General features: G+C 45.7%; 1 protein-coding gene across 2 annotated transcripts in view; it reads right to left on the reverse strand.

The window, feature by feature from the left end:
• Positions 1-3,699, reverse strand: part of LOC147750572 (galectin-1-like) — a 116,334-nt gene extending 112,635 nt beyond the window's left edge. For both annotated transcript variants that reach the window (XR_015310084.1, XM_086966957.1), the window contains exon 1: positions 3,321-3,699. Coding sequence is in view for 1 of the 2 variants with exons in the window: in XM_086966957.1 (XP_086823083.1) it covers positions 3,321-3,341 (21 nt within the window). In the remaining variant the exon portion in view is untranslated. The remainder of the gene's footprint in view (positions 1-3,320) is intronic.
• Positions 3,700-21,661: the final 17,962 nt, after the last annotated feature.

The following is a 21,661-nucleotide window of genomic DNA, read 5'->3' on the forward strand; positions in this document are numbered from 1 at the left end:
CCTTTTCCAGACGCCTCCCTTTGCATCTCTGAGAGGCAAAGTGGGCGTCACTGGGCTTACCTTGGATGGACTACCATGTAAAATATTGCTGATGTTCACATCGCAATATTTACAAGGCAGCCCACAGGATTGTAGCACACATTAGATTTTGGCGAAAACTGCGGTTTTCGCCAAAAACTAACGCCTGCTAAAATCCTGACTTACCTATGCTTAACATAGGGGGTTGAATATGCTGATACGACCACAGGGTCGCATCAGCAAGGTTATCGCCGTTTTGCAGGGAACATCGCTGGTTTTCCAGCGATGTTCCCTGCAAAACGGCGATTTCCCCGCTTTCGCAGGATTTTTTATCGCTGTTGTGAAAAGCGTTGTGGATACAGTGCTATCACGGCGATGAAATCCAGCGATAGGATAAACATCGCTAAACGCGCTTTAGCGTTGTTTATCTCTAATTGTTATTGATATCCCCCATGGTGCCTTGATTATTGTAACGCCTTATATTTAGACAGCAGAAGTGTCCTCGCTCATCAGATTGCAGGTCACTCAGAATGCGGCTGCACACCTGCTTCTGAATGTCCCCAAACATCGCTCAGAAAGGGAGGGTATGCGCTCCCTTCACTGACTTCCTGTTAGACATTCAAGGCGCTCTGCATGGTATTTCAGGTTCTACACCAGCAAAGGTCTGTGCCTCTCAGAACAGCTTTTCATTGGTACACTCCCGAAAGAAAAGACATTCTAGGTCATCTTGCCTTAAGAAGATGACTATTCCAAAACTTAGGAAAGCTGGATGGGGCGACCGCTCCTTTTCTGTAGCGGATGCCAACATGTGAACACCCTGCCCACTCAAATTGCTAGTCTGGACTCTTTTGATGCCCTTCGGAAGCAATTCAAAACGTGGCTCTCTTCTCTTCCGTAAAGGCATGTTGTCTTTTCTCATTAATTTAGCGAATGCTTCTTTCTGTTGCTTCTAGCGCTTTGACGCCTTGGCATAATGCGCTATATAAGATTCTTTGCGTTCCATTCTTAGTGCAGCACACGCTCACAACCTCGAGCAGCACCTGTCTCACACCCAGGATAAGGTCCGAGGAACGCCACCATACACACAGAACATTGAAGAGCCCCTCACTGATGCCACTCAAGCTCCACAGCCCCATCACACACGCAGGTGATGACACACCTCCACTGGAGGAAGCCATGGTCTGAAGACCCCATAGGCAAGTCACCAATCCCACACTGAAGAGTAAAGAACACCCTCACTCGTGCAGCACGTGATCTACAGCCGCAGTGAGGACTGAACTGCCTCATCACTCCTGCCACGCGCGCTCCACACCCTGACGCACACACAGGATCGGAGCAGGACACCATCACATGTGAAAGACATGCTTTGCAGCGGTGTGGACAACACACAAGAAAGTACACAGCCTGTGTTTATGGGTATTCTCGCTGAGGCAACATGTTGCGCACCTCTAAGCAACAAGTGCACTCAGGAGGACTGTGGGCACTCTCACCCGTGAGGCACACACACTAGAACACCACCTGTTGCTCCTCGAGGATTTACAATCTCCCTCACGAGTGCACGCTTGCTGCGTGCCTGCCCTACGTCACACGCTCAGGTGACGCTCGTTCTCCCTGGTGCTGCACGTGACGTAGACCTCAGACACCCTTCACTCGACGAGGACTGGGAAGAAGGGCACGTGTTGTTAGTAATAGTGAAGCATCGTCGAATGTACTTCCCGTGTGTACACATTTTTCTAGGTCACCCAATCTCCACCCTGGTTTGCCTCTCGGCTTCACACAGATACAGTCTTCACGAAAGCTGTCCCTCCGCCATACCCTCAGAGTCCACCCTTCCATTGCCCCCTCTCACCTTCACAATAATGTGTCCAAGTGTCACTCATTTGCCTCCATGTCACTCTATGTTCTCTCTTTGTCTATTCTCCTCCTTTCCACTATATTCACACTTGGCGTCATCATTATCCAATTGCACTTTAACAATTCATCTTCCATTGTCTCCACCTTTCATGTTTCACTCCTCAGCCCTCTCTTTCACTATCCCTCACCCCCGTACATTCAGCCTTCCCGGCTCCCTTTTATCACTTCTCTTATACTCACCTCTTCCATCATTATCCATGTGCATACTTCTTACACAGTTTTCCCACCAAAGCCGCTCCAGACCCCCTCACACTCACCTCTTCCCTTGAATTGTCCATCCTCTAACCCCTAACACTCACCTTTTCCTTTGTCCTTTCTCACATACAAAGGGAGTACACAGAAGAAAAAACTGCCCCCACACACTTCCAACCATGTCCCTAATCACACAGAGTGAATAGGGAGATGAGAAACCCCAACACACATTGGGCTGCTCCCCCAGGGAAATTCAGAAACAGTGGTGCCAAATGGTGTCTCTTACACCCAAAACGGTTCCTCCTTTGTGCCAGTCTCCTAAATATGTACATAACAAACTGGCCAGACTCATCAGAGTATGGGCACCAGTTTAACAGCTATGCGAACAAATCACAACTTATTATGTACCCCGCTCAACAGACTAACTCTTGTCATGCGCATCGACAAGACTGAAGTGATTGTTTTTGGCAACAACCGGCTCAGTCTGGCCTGTCCAATAGTGTCCTGCCTTCCTGGTTCTCCTCAATCTCTAGATGATCAAGCCCAGAACGATGGTGTCATATTTGACCACCTTTCCTTTAATCCTAAAATTGCCATGCTGAGGTCTACGAATTTCTGGAAACTTTAATACTCCGACAAAAACCTAACTCTTGTGGTGCCACTCCCCTCTTCCACTGGCCCACTCTCCCTCATTTCCTTCATTGACCCACTCTCACTCACCTCTTTCATTGTCCCACACACCTCTTCCATTGTCTCACCCCCACTCAACACTTCCTTTGTTCAATTCACACCTATTGCATTGTCTCACTCACACACACCTCTCCCATTGTCCCACTCAGCTCTTCTATTGTGTCACTCACACTCACCTATTCCATTGTCCCACTCACCTTTTCTTTTGTGTCACCTCACTCACCTCTTCCATTGTCCCACTCACATTTTCTATTGTGTCACTCCCACTCACCTCTTCCATTGTCCCACTCACCTTTTCTATTATGTCACTCCCACTCACCTCTTCCATTGTCCCACTCACCTCTACCGTTGTCCCACTCACCTTTTCTATTGTGTCACTCCCACTCATCTCTTCCATTGTCCCACTCACCTCTTCTAATGTATCACTACCACTCACTTCTTCCATTGTCCCACCACCGCTTCCATCTTGTCACTCACACTCACCTCCTCAATTGCTTCACACTCACCACTTTCCATTGGTCCCCCATGCTCTGCTGCTCAGGCTGGATCTACTGCCTCTGCTGCTCAGACTGGATCTACTGCCTCTGCTGCTCAGGCTGGATCTACTGCCTCTGCTGCTTAGGCTGAATCTTCGATCTCTGCTGCTCAGGCTGGATCTACTGCCTCGGCTGCTTAGGCTGAATCTTCGATCTCTGCTGCTCAGGCTGGATCTACTCCCTATGCTGCTCAGGCTGAATCTTCGATCTCTGCTGCTCAGGCTGGATCTACTCCCTCTGCTGCTCAGGCTGAATCTTCGGTCTCTGCTGCTCAGGCTGGATCTTCGATCTCTGCTGCTCAGGCTGGTGTTGCTCAGGAGGGTTCCGCCTTATATAGCTGGTAAGTGACTCATATAGATGGAGTGACCTCTGATTCTGAGGGAAATTGCAAAAGAGTGATTCGCAGAGAACCCAGTGTGTAGGCGGGGAGGAGGGGCAGCAAGGCTCAAGGTTTCTTCCTAAAAACGCTTATCAACCTATAATCATCTATGAGAGAATTCAGTGGAAAGATAAATAAATAAAAGAGGCAGTGTGGGTGTGAAAGGGAACTTACAGAGTCATGTAGGTTTGACTACCAGTACCAGCGTTCTCTCTATTAAAAAAACAGCTGTAGCAATGCTCTGTGATAGAAATACGGTGCTTCATTTGTATTGGTTGGCAAGGGGGTGGGCAATGCAGGCTCGGGCCAGGGGCTTGTTTCCTATTTGGTCCTGATCCCCTGGGACAGCTTGGTCAGAGTGGAGCTGAACTCAGCATCCTGGGCACTGCTCCATCTCTTTCCCGTCGGTAATTTAATCAAAGATCCTGGCCCGGACTGGCCTACGGGGCACCGGGCATTTTCCCAGTGGGATGGCAGGGTGGGGACAGGTTTCACCGCGGGTGGGGGGCGATTTTGTTGATGGGGTGATCCCGTTTCCTGCCTGCAATGCATCTTTGTGTACATGGGCATGCGCAGACATTTTCCAGGGGGGGGCAAAATGTTAACGTCATAACCATCCTCCGACATGATGTGTGTCAGGTGGGGCACAAAAAACACTGGGGGGCAGAACTGTGATAGACTCAATTAAATGCCAGGAATCCAGGACATGTGACTGATGCTGCCACAGGCCAACAAACACCATCTGTAGGGAAAACGCTAAACTTTCTGACAAGGTGCTTTATCTCTGTGTGCTAGGTGTGCAGACTTCCGGGTCCTCGATCCAACACCAGTCAAGGCTGTCTACAGCACGATTCGATTTTTATCAGAATACTTTAAAACAGCCTATGATTAAAGCACCAGATTAAATATACTGTATGCACAGTGTGTGTTAGGGATTATTTGTAACACACATATTTACCAATATTGGCTTCTTGGTGCTAGAATTCATGATAACTTTTATCCAAAGTTAAAGCACAACGTCAGAGTTTGTAATAAATAATGCAGCAATCACACACGCTAGTGATTTGACAGTGGGTAGTCCCTTTACTAGAATTCCCCGGGCATTGCTAAATTTTACACACATTCAATTAATTTGTACAAAATAAAATGTATAGGTCCAAATGTTAGCTATATTTTTTAAAAGAAACTTTGAATCCCTCTAGTGTAGTCAATGTCAAACTGACAACGTGCCCACGTTTAGGGATACAATAATGGCCACCTCCCTTATGCGGAAGCCTGGCACCGTAAATGTGTGGCACATGCAGTGCCCGCAGCGGCGGCACATCACAGGTCAAGGGATGCTGAGTCTTACACAGTGGTCGAAGTGGGGGGGGGGGAAAGTAGGGGAACAGTGGGCAGAGAATCAAAGGGCGGGAATAACCCAAGGATTGGATCTGTGGGTGGAGCCAGAGGTGTGGCCAGAATGCGCAGACATCCCAATTTATAGTATTTGTTTGGCATTTCACTGCCCAGTTTAATCAACCAATGGATACACATGATTATTTAAGGGTATAATGAGTAATTGACATTAACATATATTTACAAAGTGGGATATGCTTCTAATCACAGAATGTACCAAATACGATAAAATGTGGAAACACAAGCCATTTGTCTCCGAGCCATGGAGTTTCTGTCATCAGCACTAATCCCTTTTTCCACAACAGCAGTTCAAACATGAATGGCAAAATATCCTAGTTTGCAAATGTTTTCTCTAAAATTATGGCTCTGCCATATTTGCCTCATAATACAAGATCTGCTGCATGATCTGACCATTTAAACTAATAAATTGTTTGTATCTCAAACGTATCAAAAGTTATAAAATGTGACTTGTGTTGCTGCGGAGTGCATCGCCTATTATAAAGGTTGACTGGTCACCTTTCTCGCTGCTGCCTTTGTATGTTGCACTGGTACTAAAAAGGCAAAATCTTTCCAGACACTGTTAGCATGTGTACACACGTCAAAATAGTAAAATATCTGAAAATATCCTGCATTACGCTGCAGCCTTTTTTAATGCATAATCTAGTCAACACTACGGCATAATGTTGTCATCCTTTGCTGCATAATTAATCCCAGTGGCCCCACAGCAGGCAGCACATGTTAATTGTGCTTGTGAATGAAGCCGGGTGACAGTAACTTTACAAACTTAGGGGGTCATTATGATGACGGGCAGACTTAGTCCGCCCGTCATCCTAGCTGGACTTGGGGCCGTCCGCCATAATGGTGGGGGTCCCGGGGGTGGTATTAGGATGCGTCCGCCACAGTGGCGGGCACATCCTGCATGTTAAGCATTGTGGCGGACGGTGCTCTCAGCACCACCCGCCACAATGCTGAAAAAGCACTTTCACATTTGCATTTACAAAGCGGCAGGCACCGCGCGGTGCCTGCCGCTTGTAAATGCAAATGAAGGGGGGTAGCACAGGCACCCCCTGTATGCACCCCCCTACTCTCATTCACTCTGGGGCCCCGCACGGGGCCCCCAGAGTGAAGTCCGCCTGCCTTTCCGTGGCAGCATTGCCAAAAGCCCATCACAATATGGCTAGCGGTGTCTGATAGACACCGCCACCATTTTTTTAAAACTCTTTATTTACGACTACAGAGTATCCCATTACTTATGTATACATTTCCATCAATGTACAGTCTTTTCCTTTTTCTCCCCAGTAAACTTTAATAAACTGACATGTTATCTAGTGTCCAAATCTGCTAGTACAGAGGTGTCGGAGATACCTTAATTAAATCAAATTATGCATAATAATCAACCATATTGTGAACCTTCCCTGTTTTACCGTGTGTTACATCAACGTTGTGTAGCATTGATCTCGTACAGCAAAGTCGTAACCGGTCCCCACCCCACCCGACTCCCTGACACCGCCACCATAATATTCCTTTTCCGCCCCGGCCGCAAGGCGACCGGGGCGGAAAAGTGGGGGGCGGTGTTTTTCTCCGCTGCGGTCCCCCCCGCCATTGTAATATGGCGGGGGAATTCAGGGAAGGATGGCGGGCGGATTGCCCCCGCCAGGCTGGCGGTGGCTACACCCAGCCTGGCGGGGGCAATCCACCCGCCATCATAATGGGCCCCTTAGTTTGGTATGCGTGCAAATCCTGCAATGCAAATCCCTGGTGAGTTGCAGCTACTACTACGTGTGAGGCAGACTGGCCTCAAGGGCAGGGCCAGCCAGTGCAGCCACAGCACTGGTGGTGTCCTGTGCATTAATGTTTGTTAGTGCCCCCCAATGACCACCTCTGCCATGGATTCCCTCACTACCACCCTTTAACTGTGCCCCCCATTTTCCATAACCACTCTCTTCCAGATGCATTTAATTTGCTTTACAGCGCCACTCATACCATTGTAGGGTGTCAGAGCACTTTACATCACACACATTACACAGAGACAATTAATATGTGTGTAAATCACTGTATAGAAAATGTTACATAAGACTAAGGACTACAAGGTGTAGGAGTCACATGACAACCATACTAGTAGCCCGTATAGTTTTATAGTGATTGGTCTGGAGAAACACAATACCCAGAATTTAAAACCTAATACCATGGTTGGGGGTTCTCCTTAATAATCAGAATTGATTTCTGTCCAAAAGAACACTTTTTGGGACATTAGGATAATCAAAGACTGGGGGGAGACATAATTTATACCTTGCAGTTTGTATGCAGCTCTTAGATGACAGTTAATAGCTCACTGTTCTACGTTAGGATTTTAACTTATAAACTGCAAGTAACAAAAGGATCTCTCTGACAAAAGCAGTAACCCACTGACCTATTTACATTATGTGCACTTTGTGATCTGCATGGCGCATGTTCTTTGCAGCCGGTACATTAACCCTCTGAGCTACCTTTCCATGAGTCAAAACTTCCACTAGACAAAATTCTGATCTCTCTCTAGGAAGAACATTAATCACCAGAGTCATCATGACATTTTTATTGTTGCCGAAAATTGCTGGAGGCCAGGAAGGAGGCAGCAAGCGTTTTTAAAACTATAATAAACTTGCAAACATGATGCCTCCACCTAAAGTCAGCACCTGGTGCAGTCACACTGGTTACACCGCCCTAGAGCTGGCCCTTCTCAAGGGTCCTGTGACCTCAGTGACTGTTGTCCTAGGGTGTGCTGCTTCATAGGCCTGCCCGCAAGACTGGAGGTGAACGTCAGTATGGATAGTGGTGGACAAGCCTTGAAGGTTAACCTACACTTGTCATGCTACAGCCCACCTGCTGGTGCGAGGACACCAGGACTTCTAGGGTGTTGCGAAGCCTTCTAAGGTCTAGCATGTGATTGTGCTCTCGCAGGAGAGTGGTCTGGTGGACTGGTTATTAAGGCTGAACCTGGTTCCTAGTTCCAAATTCAGCAGCTCTGACCATAGTGCCACATCCTCTCCCCCACTGAACACCTTACTGCCCCACTGAGAAAAACTCCCACTGTCTTCAACAACAACCCAATTGTTGCCCACTATAAACACCTGGATGCGGCTCAATTTAAATTACGCACTAGACAAGAGCAATATGCGGCCTACAAAAAAAAAGTAACAACATCCTGGAAAAAGCAAACACTTATAGGGAACGCAAAATTTAGCAAACCATGGGAAATGTAAGCAGAAACAACATGGTTACCGTAATGCTTTTACACTCACTATTTAGAAATCAGTGAGTGCTTTTGCCTGAAAAGTTAAGGACACGACTACAGGGCCCTGAATGGACCCATTTCAATGGCCATTGCTTATAACCGTACTAAACGTAAGCTGTATGGTAAAAAGACCACATCCCCGGACGCAGAGCCGCAGCACACATTTTGCTTTCCAATCCACACATTGCAGTACCTCCAGGATTGGTGCACTAGTTCCAAGTCCAGGGAAAACAAAGACAAGAAAACAAAAATAGCGCTTCACTGGCAAACTCTGTAAAAGTGGCACTACAGTGTTTCAGTATAAATAAAAAAAAGTTTGGCCAGTTTGCTACCACTCTGTCTTACTTTATTTAGTTATTTATCTATTTTTCATTTTTTTAGACTTTTATTCCCAATGCTGCATTTTGTAATTAAAGTGTCAGAAAAATATGACATTTCCAGCAAAACCATCTTTCTTTTTTGGATCCATTTCACAGGGAAGCAAATAAAAGAAAGGAGAGGAAAGAGAGTGAGAACCCCCTTGAAGTCACGGTTTTCATGGGTGTCCGCAGGGGGGGGGGGCAAGGAGGGTCGCTCCAGGGGGGGCAAGCGCACCTCCTTGCCCCCCTGCGGACGCCCATGCTGGCAGTGGGCCATGGAAACAGGGAAAAGCCATTAGTATAGACAGACCTGTTTTCACGTTAAATATTTGCTTTGCGAGAAGTTTATCTCTTTGATGCAGGTGTTGCTGTTTCCAGAAGTTACTGTTTAATTAGTTAAAGAATAGAGCTTTCTTGTGTTAGAGGACTGATAATTAAGAAAGTTCTCATTGCGAAAGATGTCGATGCCAGACAGGAAGGAGGATTAATGAGAAAGAGAATGTGATAAACAAGAACGATGTACTCAGGGGCGTAGCTTAGTCAGTACGATTGGTGGGTAGGCAGGGGGGGGGGAACAGGTGGGGGGGGAGGGTGAGCTTCAGATTTCCCGACAATCACGCTGGCATATAATGTTAAAATATATGCCAAGCAGGGCACCAGTGGGAGGTGTAAGGGGCAGCAGAAAGAGAAAGGAATGCCGATTGGGATGAGCACTAAGTGAGAAAAACACAACATTTTCTAAAATGAAATGTATTAGGACTTTCAAAACAGAGATGAAATAGAGGGTGTGTTTTTGTCAGTGTGACCATGCAAAAATCCAGGGTGAAATCCAACACACCCCTCACCATACCCGACTGAAAGCACTTGCATCAAACTATTCATCATAAAATACATTTATTAGTGGGGTGTAACATCCCAAACACCCCCCTGAAGCTACACCCCTGGATGTACTGCAACATTCCAGGGCTCATGTATGAAACACAATTGTACTCTGGTGAGAAGATGGGCATTAAAGTTAAACCTGTTCCGAGGAGGAAACACTATTGGTCAACATGAAGAAGAAAGAACACTAGTGTTGCAACATAGATGGGTGTGTTTATGTTAGTGTGTGTTCCTAGATTAGGCTCAGAACCCCTATTTCCTTCCTTTCCTTGAAAAAGGAGACTCTGATTTGCTCTGAGAAACCCACTTCTTTACTCCTGATTCCTTGATTCTCTAGAGGAGACTCTTTACTAAGTTTCATAGATATCTCTTCATGAGAGGTATTAGCCAATTTTATCTGTTGATATTTAGCTGATATTACTTTCAGGCTTATGAAAAAGTTTCATGCTTATGCAAATTTCTCTCATCAGAACTCTTCATGGGTATCTGAACTGACACCTTTGCCCTTCTCTCATCTAGCCTTGTGTTTATTTAGAATAGAGAGCTTTTTTATGGAACACGCCGGTAGCATTGATCTGGTATTGTTTGTTTGCCATGTTGCTAATTCCTTGCTCAATGTTGGATATTTTGCAATTGGTACTGCGCACCTGCCTGTGCACTGCCAAATTGCCTTCGCCTGCAGGCGCTGCACCTTTACCATGGTGGCCTCTAGTCTACAAAAAAAACCCTCTCCTTCCTGGCCTTCGCCTCTCTCCCGTGCCCTTCGGCCAAGGACACTGGCCCGCACAGCGCCTGCAATACTCTGCTGCCTAGCCTTGTCAGCCACAGGTGGAGTACTTTGCATTTCACCCTCCTCATCCTCCTCATCTGAGGTTTGCAGGATCCTCAGAGGGGGCATATCAAGCCTCCTTGCCCTTTCCTGCACAGTTGACTGTGTTGTTGGTGTTGGGGAAAGTGATGCTGGTTCCAACTCTTGTGTCCCAAACAACAGAGGTGACTGAGGCTGTGATGTTGTGGTTTGCTCATGTGTTGTGACTTCCTGCGCTGTGGTGTTGTCTTCCTCAACAGCGCTGTGACCTGCTCTTTCGTTCATCTTTTCCCTCCTCTCAGTTGTTGGTGCCCTCTCCTCCCTTTCTGGAGCTGTACTGCGTGAGGACTCTCCTGTGGACAGATATGGACATTGGGTTAGTGGTGTTGTTCACCTGTGTCTCATGATTAAATTACATTTCTATCACACAATTGCCTAGTCTACATCAGCTTCTCGAAGTAGTGTGTGGCATGCCTTGCTGAATGCTATGGTGACTGCATTGAATTTATGTACTTATTACTACGTCTCCCATGATGCATTGCTGCCCATCAGTACAACCTGTTCTGGAGTGTTATGCTTACACACACAGTGGGGAATGGGGACAGGGAAATGGGTGGGGATTACTCTCCATGCATCTTACCTGCTTCTCTGCGGCTCTGGCAGAGCTATCTGCATCCCCAATTCCATGGATGCTTTCTGGCTCCAGGGCGGATTCCACCAGCTCCTCAAGGTCTGTTAGTCTTGGTGCTCTGTTTTTTCCACCACCTGTGGCTCCAGCTTCCTTTCTTTGTGCAGCAAGTTTCTTCTTTGTGATGATACGCAGGTCGTACCATCTTTTCTTGAGGTCATCAATCTCCCTGTACGTCACCCCATTGGCATTGACCTTTGTCTGGATGTCAAGCCATGTATTGCGCTTCACAGACTCTGCAACATGCAGAGACTGTTTACCGAAAATTTGGGTGTGGTGCTTGACCACCTCTTCAACAAGCACCTGCAATTCTGCTGGGCTGAATTTTATTTTCCTCCTGCACTCTGATGCATCCTTCTGGCTATCCTGGGACTCCATTCTGGTGATCAGGTATGCTCAGGGAAGCCTGCTCCTCTCTGTTTACTCCTGCTCTGCAAACAGTTCAGTTGCTCTGCACCTGCATGGGTGTGACCACTCCCAGGTACTGGGGAGGGGTGGTTGCATCTGATTGGTTGGATCCTCTGTAGCTTTGTTTTGGGGTGTGGTAGGTGTTACTGATTGGTTCACAGGCTCACATGGGTTCTTTTTCATATTTCCGATTCTGTATTTACCGAGTCGGTATTTACCGATTCGGTATTTACCGAATCGGTAAATACTGATTCGGTAATTCCCAATCATTCCTATGGGTAAGGGGGACCATAGGAATGAATGGGTATTATCGAATCGGTATTTACCGAATCTGAAAATACCGAATCGGTAAATACCCATTTCATTTTCCGAGTGATACAGAATCGGTAATTTTTACCGATTTTTAACCTACATCCCGTTTTCCGATTTTTAAATACCGATTCGGTATGAGTCTGTATTTAAGAGTCGGTAATCAGGATTTACCTACATCTGGCCCTTGATGACTCAAATATAACCCCTTAACTCACATCAGCTCTCTTTATTGACTGAGAATTTCGAATGGTATTTATTTACATTGAATAATGTTTTCTGCTCCCACCTTCTCAGGTCGACATCAAAGATCCATGGACCTGTACGCGGGGTGTGAGTGAGAGGTTAAGGTTTGAGTAATCCCTGTGCTCCAACTCTACTAAGATAAAGCACTTTTTTTGCTCTGTCCTTGCACTGGCACTCTTTCTGCTGCCTTACACCAATACAAACACCCTGGAGCTACAGTGCAAGGGTGTGTACTTGACGTCAAGCATATGTTTTGTATTGGAAGGACGTATCTAGTACGAAATACTATGCTTTGAAGTATGTTAACACTGTATAACTTTGCATTTGGACTTTACAGTACAGCACACATGAAAAGTTTTGAGAAAAGAAAACTTGTGTCTAACTTTCCGTCAGCATCAAGAAGGCCTAAATTTTTGGCACAAATTCCTGTCTACCAAAGTTAGTAGGTAATGGCTTGCTCACAACCCAAGGGTGATTGCAAAGAAATCCCCATGAGGGCTCATTGATGCTGAGTTGCACTATTACTATTATTCGTTATCTTGGAGGTAATTTCAGGTGCAAAACAGGTTTTGTGCTAGGCAGTAAATCTCAAACCCAATATTTTGTGCCAAGGTTTCCATTACATTTGTGGCATTCAGTAATTATACAATAGGTTTACTTCCATACTACGTGCAACTATAGATCACGTTGCACTGGAGAAAAGGGAAAGGATCACAGATAAGGGAAAAGGTGCACCCTGGTTCAATAAATCACTAAGGGAAAAAAAGACAAATCTCCGCCACACAGAGAGGCAATGGCGTAAAACTAACGACCCAGCGGAGCGAGAAATCTATAAGACCTAGCTCAATCTATACGAAAAATGCTTCACTGCCACCAAAGCTGAATTCTATGAGACTAGAATCACTACAGCGGCAAACATACAGAAAGAGACCTTCAGAATATTGAAGGAACTCAAAAGGCAGAGCAGAAACCAGAGGATGACAGCATTAACTGCAACACATTCCAAGCTTTCCTCCTGCAGAAAGTGAGAGACAGCCTCTCTGACATTGATAATATCTCGATCAACTATAGCCACGCTCACCTGCCTCAGGAACCCCCCTCAGATCAAAAGCTTACTAGCTTCCCCACTCTGGACCCTGTTTCCCTCCTTCGAATTATGACTCGAATTAAAACAGGCTCCCCCGCAGACCCCTCCCCCCCCAAATTTTTCACAATGGCATTCCCTGGCTTGGAAAGCCATATCATCTCCATGCTCAACCACTCTCTGGAGTCCGGGTATATGCCATCCAACCTAAAAGAAGCTAGAGTCATACCCCTTTTGAAGAAATCTGAGGCAGATGCGGCCAACCTTAAAAACTATAGGCCACACATACTACCCTTCCTCGCAAAATTCCTGGAGCAACATGTCCTCAAATCGCTCTCATCCTTCCTGGAGGACAACCAACTCCTCCAGGCTCGCCAAGCTGGCTTCAGACCACACCACTGTACTGAACTGGTCATGTTATCTGTACTTGACGAGCTCAGAACCATGGCTGACAGTAAAAAGCCCAGTGCCCTGATCCTATTGGACTTATCAGCGGCTTTTGATACTGTCAGCCATGAGAAATTATTGACCAGACTTTCAACCTTAGGCATCAGTAGTCGAGCGCACCAATGGCTCAAATCCTTTTATCTGGCCGGTCCCAAAGAATTCAGCAGGGTGAGCAGACGTCAGATAAAGGGTTGCTTAGTTGCGGCGTCCCTCAAGGTTCTGCCTTCTCTCCACTACTTTTTAGGTCTTGTAGAGAGACCTTTTGCCATCCATCCACTTTTTTATGAAGAGGATTCTCAACAGTTCACGTTAAATCACGTGACCACAAGCTCCTTCATGCACGAGCTTGCATTTCCCCACAGGCTTCCCCCTGCCAGCAGCATTTGCCACATCAAAGGCTTCAGCTGCCCCGCCCCCCGACGTCACTTATTCACGGCTGCAGGCCGTGCCTTGTTTACTGTTGACATAAACATTGGCCGCAGCGAGGAGAAATGCATACACCCTCCCATTCCTTGCAAAACACTCACACCGCTTGTCTTAACATATTCAAAACTGCACTGATTTGCAAACGCAGGCAACTTTTTAACTATCTAATTCTGTAACAGGGGCCACTTTTATTTTGGCCCTGGCCTATGTTCCGTCCCAGTTTCTGTACATGCACGGACGGCAGAGAGGGTTAAGAACGTTGTTTTCACATGTTGCTGCGTTGAAAGCTTTTTCCAACCCCTTCATTTTCTTCCCCCGCTGTCTGATATTTGAGCCAGGACCACAATTGCATACCATTTTTAGGTTGCTTGATTAAAGCCAGTTTTCCCCACAGGTCACATCATGAACGAGACACACTGTTTTTGTCAGGAGAGCCACTACTGGCAGAAACCGCTTTACAGCGCTTGCTCGCAAGAAATTAGTAACTTGATCCTCAGCCTGCTTTATGCCAGCTTTGTAATTATAATATTCCAGTGGTAAGTCAGACATTTAGGCCAGGAGGAATGCAGAAGACGTAGTCGACTCTTTTTTTCAGTATTGCTTTAATGTTCGTCTCTACAGTGTTTCAGGCATTTCATAAAACATATAATCTTCCTGCCGCTCTCCACCCTTTCTAGGGTTTGTGTGACCTTGTATCCTACCAGATGACGCACATCCTTTTTGGAAGCCACAATGGGTGAATGATTATCTTTACTTGGTACTATTGTGAATACTTAATCTAGAAACCCAATGCACTTCCACACAGGAAGTGTCCTGTGCGCTCGCATTTGTGCTGTGCTTCGGTGTGCGCTTCCAACCAATCTACTGCGTTTGGGAGTGCCATGCGCTCTGATTCTGTACACGCGCTCTCGGAAATCAGTCACCCGCCCCCCGCCGTCACTTATTCACGGCTGCAGGCCGTGCCTTGTTTACTGTTAACATAAACATTGCCCGCAGCGAGGACAAATGCATACACCCTCCCATTCCTTGCAAAACACTCACACCGCTTGTCTTAACATATTCAAAACTGCAATGATTTGCAAACGCAGGCAACTTTTTAACTATCTAATTCTGTAACAGGGGCCACTTTTATTTTGGCCCTGGCCTATGTTCCGTCCCAGTTTCAGTACAAGCACGGACGGCAGAGAGGGTTAAGAACGTTGTTTTCACATGTTGCTGCGTTGAAAGCTTTTTCCAACCCCTTCATTTTCTTCCCCCGCTGTCTGATATTTGAGCCAGGACCACAACTGCATACCATTTTTAGGTTGCTTGATTAAAGCCAGTTTTCCCCACAGGTCACATCATGAACGAGACACACGGTTTTTGTCAGGAGAGCCGCTACTGGCAGAAACAGCTTTACAGCGCTTGCTCGCAAGAAATTAGTAACTTGATCCTCAGCCTGCTTAATGCCAGCTTTGTAATTATAATATTCCAGTGGTAAGTCAGACATTTAGGCCAGGAGGAATGCAGAAGACGTAGTCGACTCTTTTTTTCAGTATTGCTTTAATGTTCGTCTCTACAGTGTTTCAGGCATTTCATAAAACATATAATCTTCCTGCCGCTCTCCACCCTTTCCAGGGTTTGTGTGACCTTGTATCCTACCAGATGACGCACATCCGTTTTGGAAGCCACAATGGGTGAATGATTATCTTTACTTGGTACTATTGTGAATACGTAATCTAGAAACCCAATGCACTTCCAAGCAGGAAGTGTCCTGTGCGCTCGCATTTGTGCTGTGCTTCGGTGTGCGCTTCCAACCAATCTACTGCATTTGGGAGTGCCACGCACTCTGATTCTGTACACGCGCTCTCGGAAATCAGGGCCCCGCAGATGGATGGCAACATACACTCCAAATACCACTCAGTGCCACATAATTACACACCACATCATTACACTCTACTGAATGCAAAACACACTCCACACAATACCACTCAGTGCCACATAATTATATGCTACATAATTACTCTGCACTCAATGCAACATACACTTCAAATACCACTCAGTGCCACATAGTTACACACCACATAATTACACTGCACTCAATGCAACATACACTCCAAATACCACTCATTGCCACATGGTTACATGCCACATAATTACAATACCCTCAATACAACTTACACTCCAAATACCACTCAGTGCCACATAATTACACGCCACATAATTACACTGCACTCAATGCAACATACACGCCAAATACCACTCAGTGCCACATAATTACACACCACATAATTACACTCTACTGAATACCACACCACACAATACCACTGGGTGAACACAAAATTATATGCTACATAATTACAATGCGGTCCTAGACGTTAACTCCAAATACGATTATTGGTACTTTGTTACACAACTCAATTCAATTTTCATTCCACATGCGATTGAATCCTGCAATGAAGAATTTTGGAAACAAAAGAGAAAACAATAGCCCAAAAGCAATCAAATGTCCAACACACACAATACGTTTTGAATGTCTTAAAAGTAGAGGAAAAGACTCTACTATTTATTTTTTTTTTAAATTCCTCATCATTAGACAATATACAAATATACAAATTTTGGAGAAGCGAAAAAGGGGTTACCAACAAGTAACGTGCATAGAATAGAGTGAAAGTTTTAGTGCTCGTGTGGGACAGAAAAGGACCAAGAGGGTCTAGAGAAGATGCGTTCCAATTAATTTTTGAGTCCAAGGTTAAATAATCCTTAGAATGGTTCTGGAGGAGCCTGCCCTCAACGTTTATTCTGCAAAAAATGTCTTTCTTTCTTGCTATGTTACGGTGGACAATTCATCCGTTGCTCTTATTTTCGAAGGGAGAGAGGGACAGGGGCACAAAAGATGCAGGCTCCAGGTAGGGGAATGGTTGTCGACGTTTCGACCCAAGGATAAGAAGGGCAGTTGATATCCTCATGAGCGGGTCTTCATCAGGACGGGTGGGGTGGTGAAGAGAGGGGGCTTAGTTACATTGAATTCATGTAACCCCAGTAGTGTGGGCGGACACCCTTTAATGGTGTGCCATGTACGAAAAATCAATTGGTTTTAGAAAGCCGTCCAAGCGTGCTCTCGAGTACCTCGCTGTCAATGGCGGCGGGTGGAGTCCGATAAGTTTTCCAAACAATTATGCGCGATGTGTCTCATATGTCGGACTGCACGACTTGTTAGTGGGGATCTGTCTGCTGACGACCGGATTGTTTGGAAAACTTATCGGACCCCACCCGCCGCCATTGACAGCGAGGTACTCGAGGGCACGCTTGGACGGCTTTCTAAAACCAATTGATTTTTCGCCCACACTACTGGGGTTACATGAATTCAATGTAACTAAGCCCCCTCCCTTTACCACCCCAACCGTCCTGATGAAGACCCGCTCATGAGGATATCAACTGCCCTTCTTATCCTTGTGTCGAAACGTCGACAACCATTTCCCTACCTGGAGCCTGCATCTTTTGTGCCCCTGTCCCCCTCCCTTCGAAAATAAGAGCAACGGATGAATTGTCCACCGTAACATAGCAAGAAAGAAAGACATTTTTTGTGGAATAAACGTTGAGGGCAGGCTCCTCCAGAACCATTCTAAGGATTATTTAACCTTGGACTCAAAAATTAATTGGAACGCATCTTCTCTAGACCCTCTTGGTCCTTTTCTGTCCCACACAAGCACTAAAACTTTCCTCTATTCTATGCACGTTACTTGTTGGTAACCCCTTTTTCGCTTCTCCAAAATTTGTATATTTGTATATTGTATAATGATGAGGAATTTAAAAAATAAATAAATAGTAGAGTCTTTTCCTCTACTTTTAAGACATTCAAAACGTATTGTGTGTGTTGGACATTTGATTGCTTTTGGGCTATTGTTTTCTCTTTTGTTTCCAAAATTCTTCCTTGCAGGATTCAATCACATGTGGAATAAAAATTGAATTGAGTTGTGTAACAAAGTACCAATAATCGTATTTGGAGTTAACGTCTAGGACCACTTTATCTGTAACACTTGATACCCAGGCCCTAGGACTTTCTTTGGGTCACCCCATATATAATACCGACATAATTACAATGCAACATACACTCCAAACAATACAACTCAGTGCCACATAATTACACGCCACACAATTGCACTCTACTGAATACAACATACACTCCTCATAATACCACTGAGTGCCACATAATTATATGCTACATAATTACACTGCGTTCAATGCAACATACACTCCAAATACCACTCAGTGCCACATAATTATATGCTACATATTTATACTGCGCCCAAAGCAACATACACTCCAAATACCACTCAGTGCCACAGTTACATGCCACATAATTACACTGCACTCAATGCAACATACACTCCAAATACCACTCAGTCCCACATAGTTACATGCCACATAATTACACTGCCCTCAATGGAACATACACTCCGAATACCACTTAGAGCCACATAGTTACACGCCACATATTTACACTGCACTCAATGCAACATACACTCCAAAAACCACTCAGTGCCACCTAATTACACGCCACATAATTACACTCTACTGAATGCATTACACACTCCACACAATTCCACTCAGTGCTACATAATTATATGCTACATAATTACAATGCACTCAATGCAACATACACTCCAAACAATACCACTCAGTGCCACATAGTTACAAGCCACATAATTACACCCTATCTATCGCATCACCCCAGCACCTCCCCAGCATCACTCAGCACCACTCAGCACCACCCCAGCATCACTCAGCACCTCCCCAGTATCACTCAGCACCACCACAATTTCACTCAGCACCACCACAGCACCACTCCGCGCCACCACAGCATCACACAGCACCACCACAGCATCACTCAGCACCACCACAGCATTACTCAGCATCAGCACCACCACTCAGCACCACCACAGCATCTCTCAGCACCACCACATTATCACTCAGCACCACCACAGCACCACTCTGCGCCATCACAGCATCACACAGCACCACCACAGCATCACTCAGCACCACCACAGCATTACTCAGCATCAGCACCACCACTCAGCACCACCACAGCATCTCTCAGCACCACCACAGCATCACTCAGCACCACCACAGCATCACTCAGCACCACCACAGCATCACTCAGCACCACTACAGCATCACTCAGCACCACCACTCAGCACCACCACAGCACCACTCAGCGCCACCACAGCATCACTCAGGACCACCACAGCATCACTCAGCACCACCACAGCATCACTCAGCACCACCACAGCATTACTCAGCACCACCACAGCACCACTCAGCACCACCACTCAGCACTACCACAACACCACTCAGCACTACCACAGCATCACTCAGCACCACCACAGCATCACTCAGCACCACCACATTATCACTCAGCACCACCACATTATCACTCAGCACCACCACAGCATCACTCACCATCACTCAGCACCACTCCAGCATCACTCAGCACCACCCCAGCATCACTCAGCACCACCCCAGCATCACTCAGCACCACTCAGCATCACCATAGCACCACTCTTCACCACCACAGCATCACTCAGTGCCACCCCAGCATCAATCTGCGCAACCATTCAACAACAACTGGTTAAAATATGTTCTCTCAATGTTTCAAGCTTTATTACAAATGTCACAAAAAGATGTTAATATTTCACTTCTGTTCTTGAATTTTCGTCACAATAAAATACACTGAACATAATCTTCACAAAAGTTATTTACAAAAGTTTAAGCTATTGCCATTATAAATTACAATCACTTTTATTTAAGTATTAATTATTTAAAAAAATTAAAAGCCATTGTAATTTGTAATATCAATACATCTAAGTCACGTAAATACAAAACATGTTGCATTATAAATGCTATAGGTGTCACATTTGCGAAAGTTATAACTTTTGGCATTGTAAATGACAAAGCTATTAATTTAGCTATTTTCAAAACCAACACATAAATTGTCATTTACAAGACCAATAGCTCAAACTTTCCTAATACGAGACCTATAGCATTGCAAATGCTTGTTAATATATACCTGCAACCACTGATAGCAGCCCTGGCTAGCATGGACTGTAAAATATTCAACTATGCTGATGACACTCAACTCCTCCTCAGCATAGACAACACCCCCCTTGCCCAGGCCCATGTCCAAAATGTGCTCAGACTTAAAGTGAGCTGGATGTCCGCAAACTCACTGAAAATCAATTCGGACAAGACAGAGGTCTTGGTCATCCCCTCTATTAACTCCCCCTGGAATGATCACTTCTGGCCCCAAGAGCTAGGCCCCACCCCTACCCCCGTGCCGGTTGTGAAGAGTCTTGGTTTAAAAATCGATTCCAAGCTCTCCATGGCCAAACAAGTCACCTCGGTGGTCGGTACATGCACCGGTCTGATCAGACAGATGCGGAAACTCATCCCCCCTTTTGACCACCACCTTACTACAAATGATAGTTTCGGCCACTATCGTCTCAAGGCTAGATTACGGCAACGCCTTATACATGGGCCTCCCTCAGAAACTAGCTAACAGACTCCAGGTGGTTCTGAATGATGCAGCAAGGTTGGTTTTCAGGCTTCCTAGAAGATCCCATGCCACCCGTTGTTACACAAACTACATTGGCTCCCTATTAGGCAGAGAGCGAAGTTTAAGGGCCTCCGCATCATCCATTAATCAATCTATGGCCTTGCCCCAACTTACATAAAAGAACGCCTGGAGGCCTATGTGCCTGGCCGCACACTACGGTCTTCCAAGGCCTTTCGCCTATTCTGCCCTCTGTATAAGCTTACATCAAAAGGAGGTAGAGCCTTTTACTGTCTTAGACCCCCAGCTTTAGAACGAGCTACCCGAGCGTCTCCGTAAGGAACCCTCCCTGCTTCGTTTCAGGAAACAGCTCAAAACTATCCTGTTCAGAGAATCACTAAGCACAGCCTAACTCACGCTCGACCCTGTGTCGTCTAGCTGCCCACCTTCTCCCTCCCTAGCGCTGAGAGACCTGTTGGTGATTCCGGGCTATACAAATATCAATTAGCATAACATACTGTTTACTGAAACGAGTCCATTGCATGCAGTACTGTGTTTTAAGTTTACACAGATCTTGAATATGAGCCCTCCTTGTTGAGCTCTTCCCAGGCAGTTGTAGTGCGGTCAGCTGCTACTTTAACCTTCTCTATGAATCATCACTTATATCTTTTTACTTTTAAAAAGATCAGAAATCTGGTTTTATTATTATTAATTCTCAAGAAGTTATCTTGGTTATCTGTATTCAGAGCATCCAGTAATCTTTGAAGTCCAATACCAACCTCATCTTTTAATATCAAGTCATCAATATATACAAGAAAAGTGACATGGGAATCACCAAGATGCAGGGGAAAGCATCGCATACTGGCAAAGTAGGCCACCTAATGGGTAAATATTAAGCATGGGCGGAAAATCCGTTCCGCTCGCGGATTTTGCGGATTTTCGGTAAATTCGCAATCCGCGAACGCTCACCAATTTACCGAAAATCCGCAAATTCGCACGCAGCGGATTTTTTTTTCTTGGTGATAGAATTTTGCGGTGTGCGGCGTTCACTTACCGTCATTCAGCATTTGCAGA

This window comes from Lissotriton vulgaris, chromosome 1_1 (genome assembly GCF_964263255.1).
Source record: "Lissotriton vulgaris chromosome 1_1, aLisVul1.2, whole genome shotgun sequence".
Lineage (NCBI taxonomy): Eukaryota > Metazoa > Chordata > Amphibia > Caudata > Salamandridae > Lissotriton > Lissotriton vulgaris.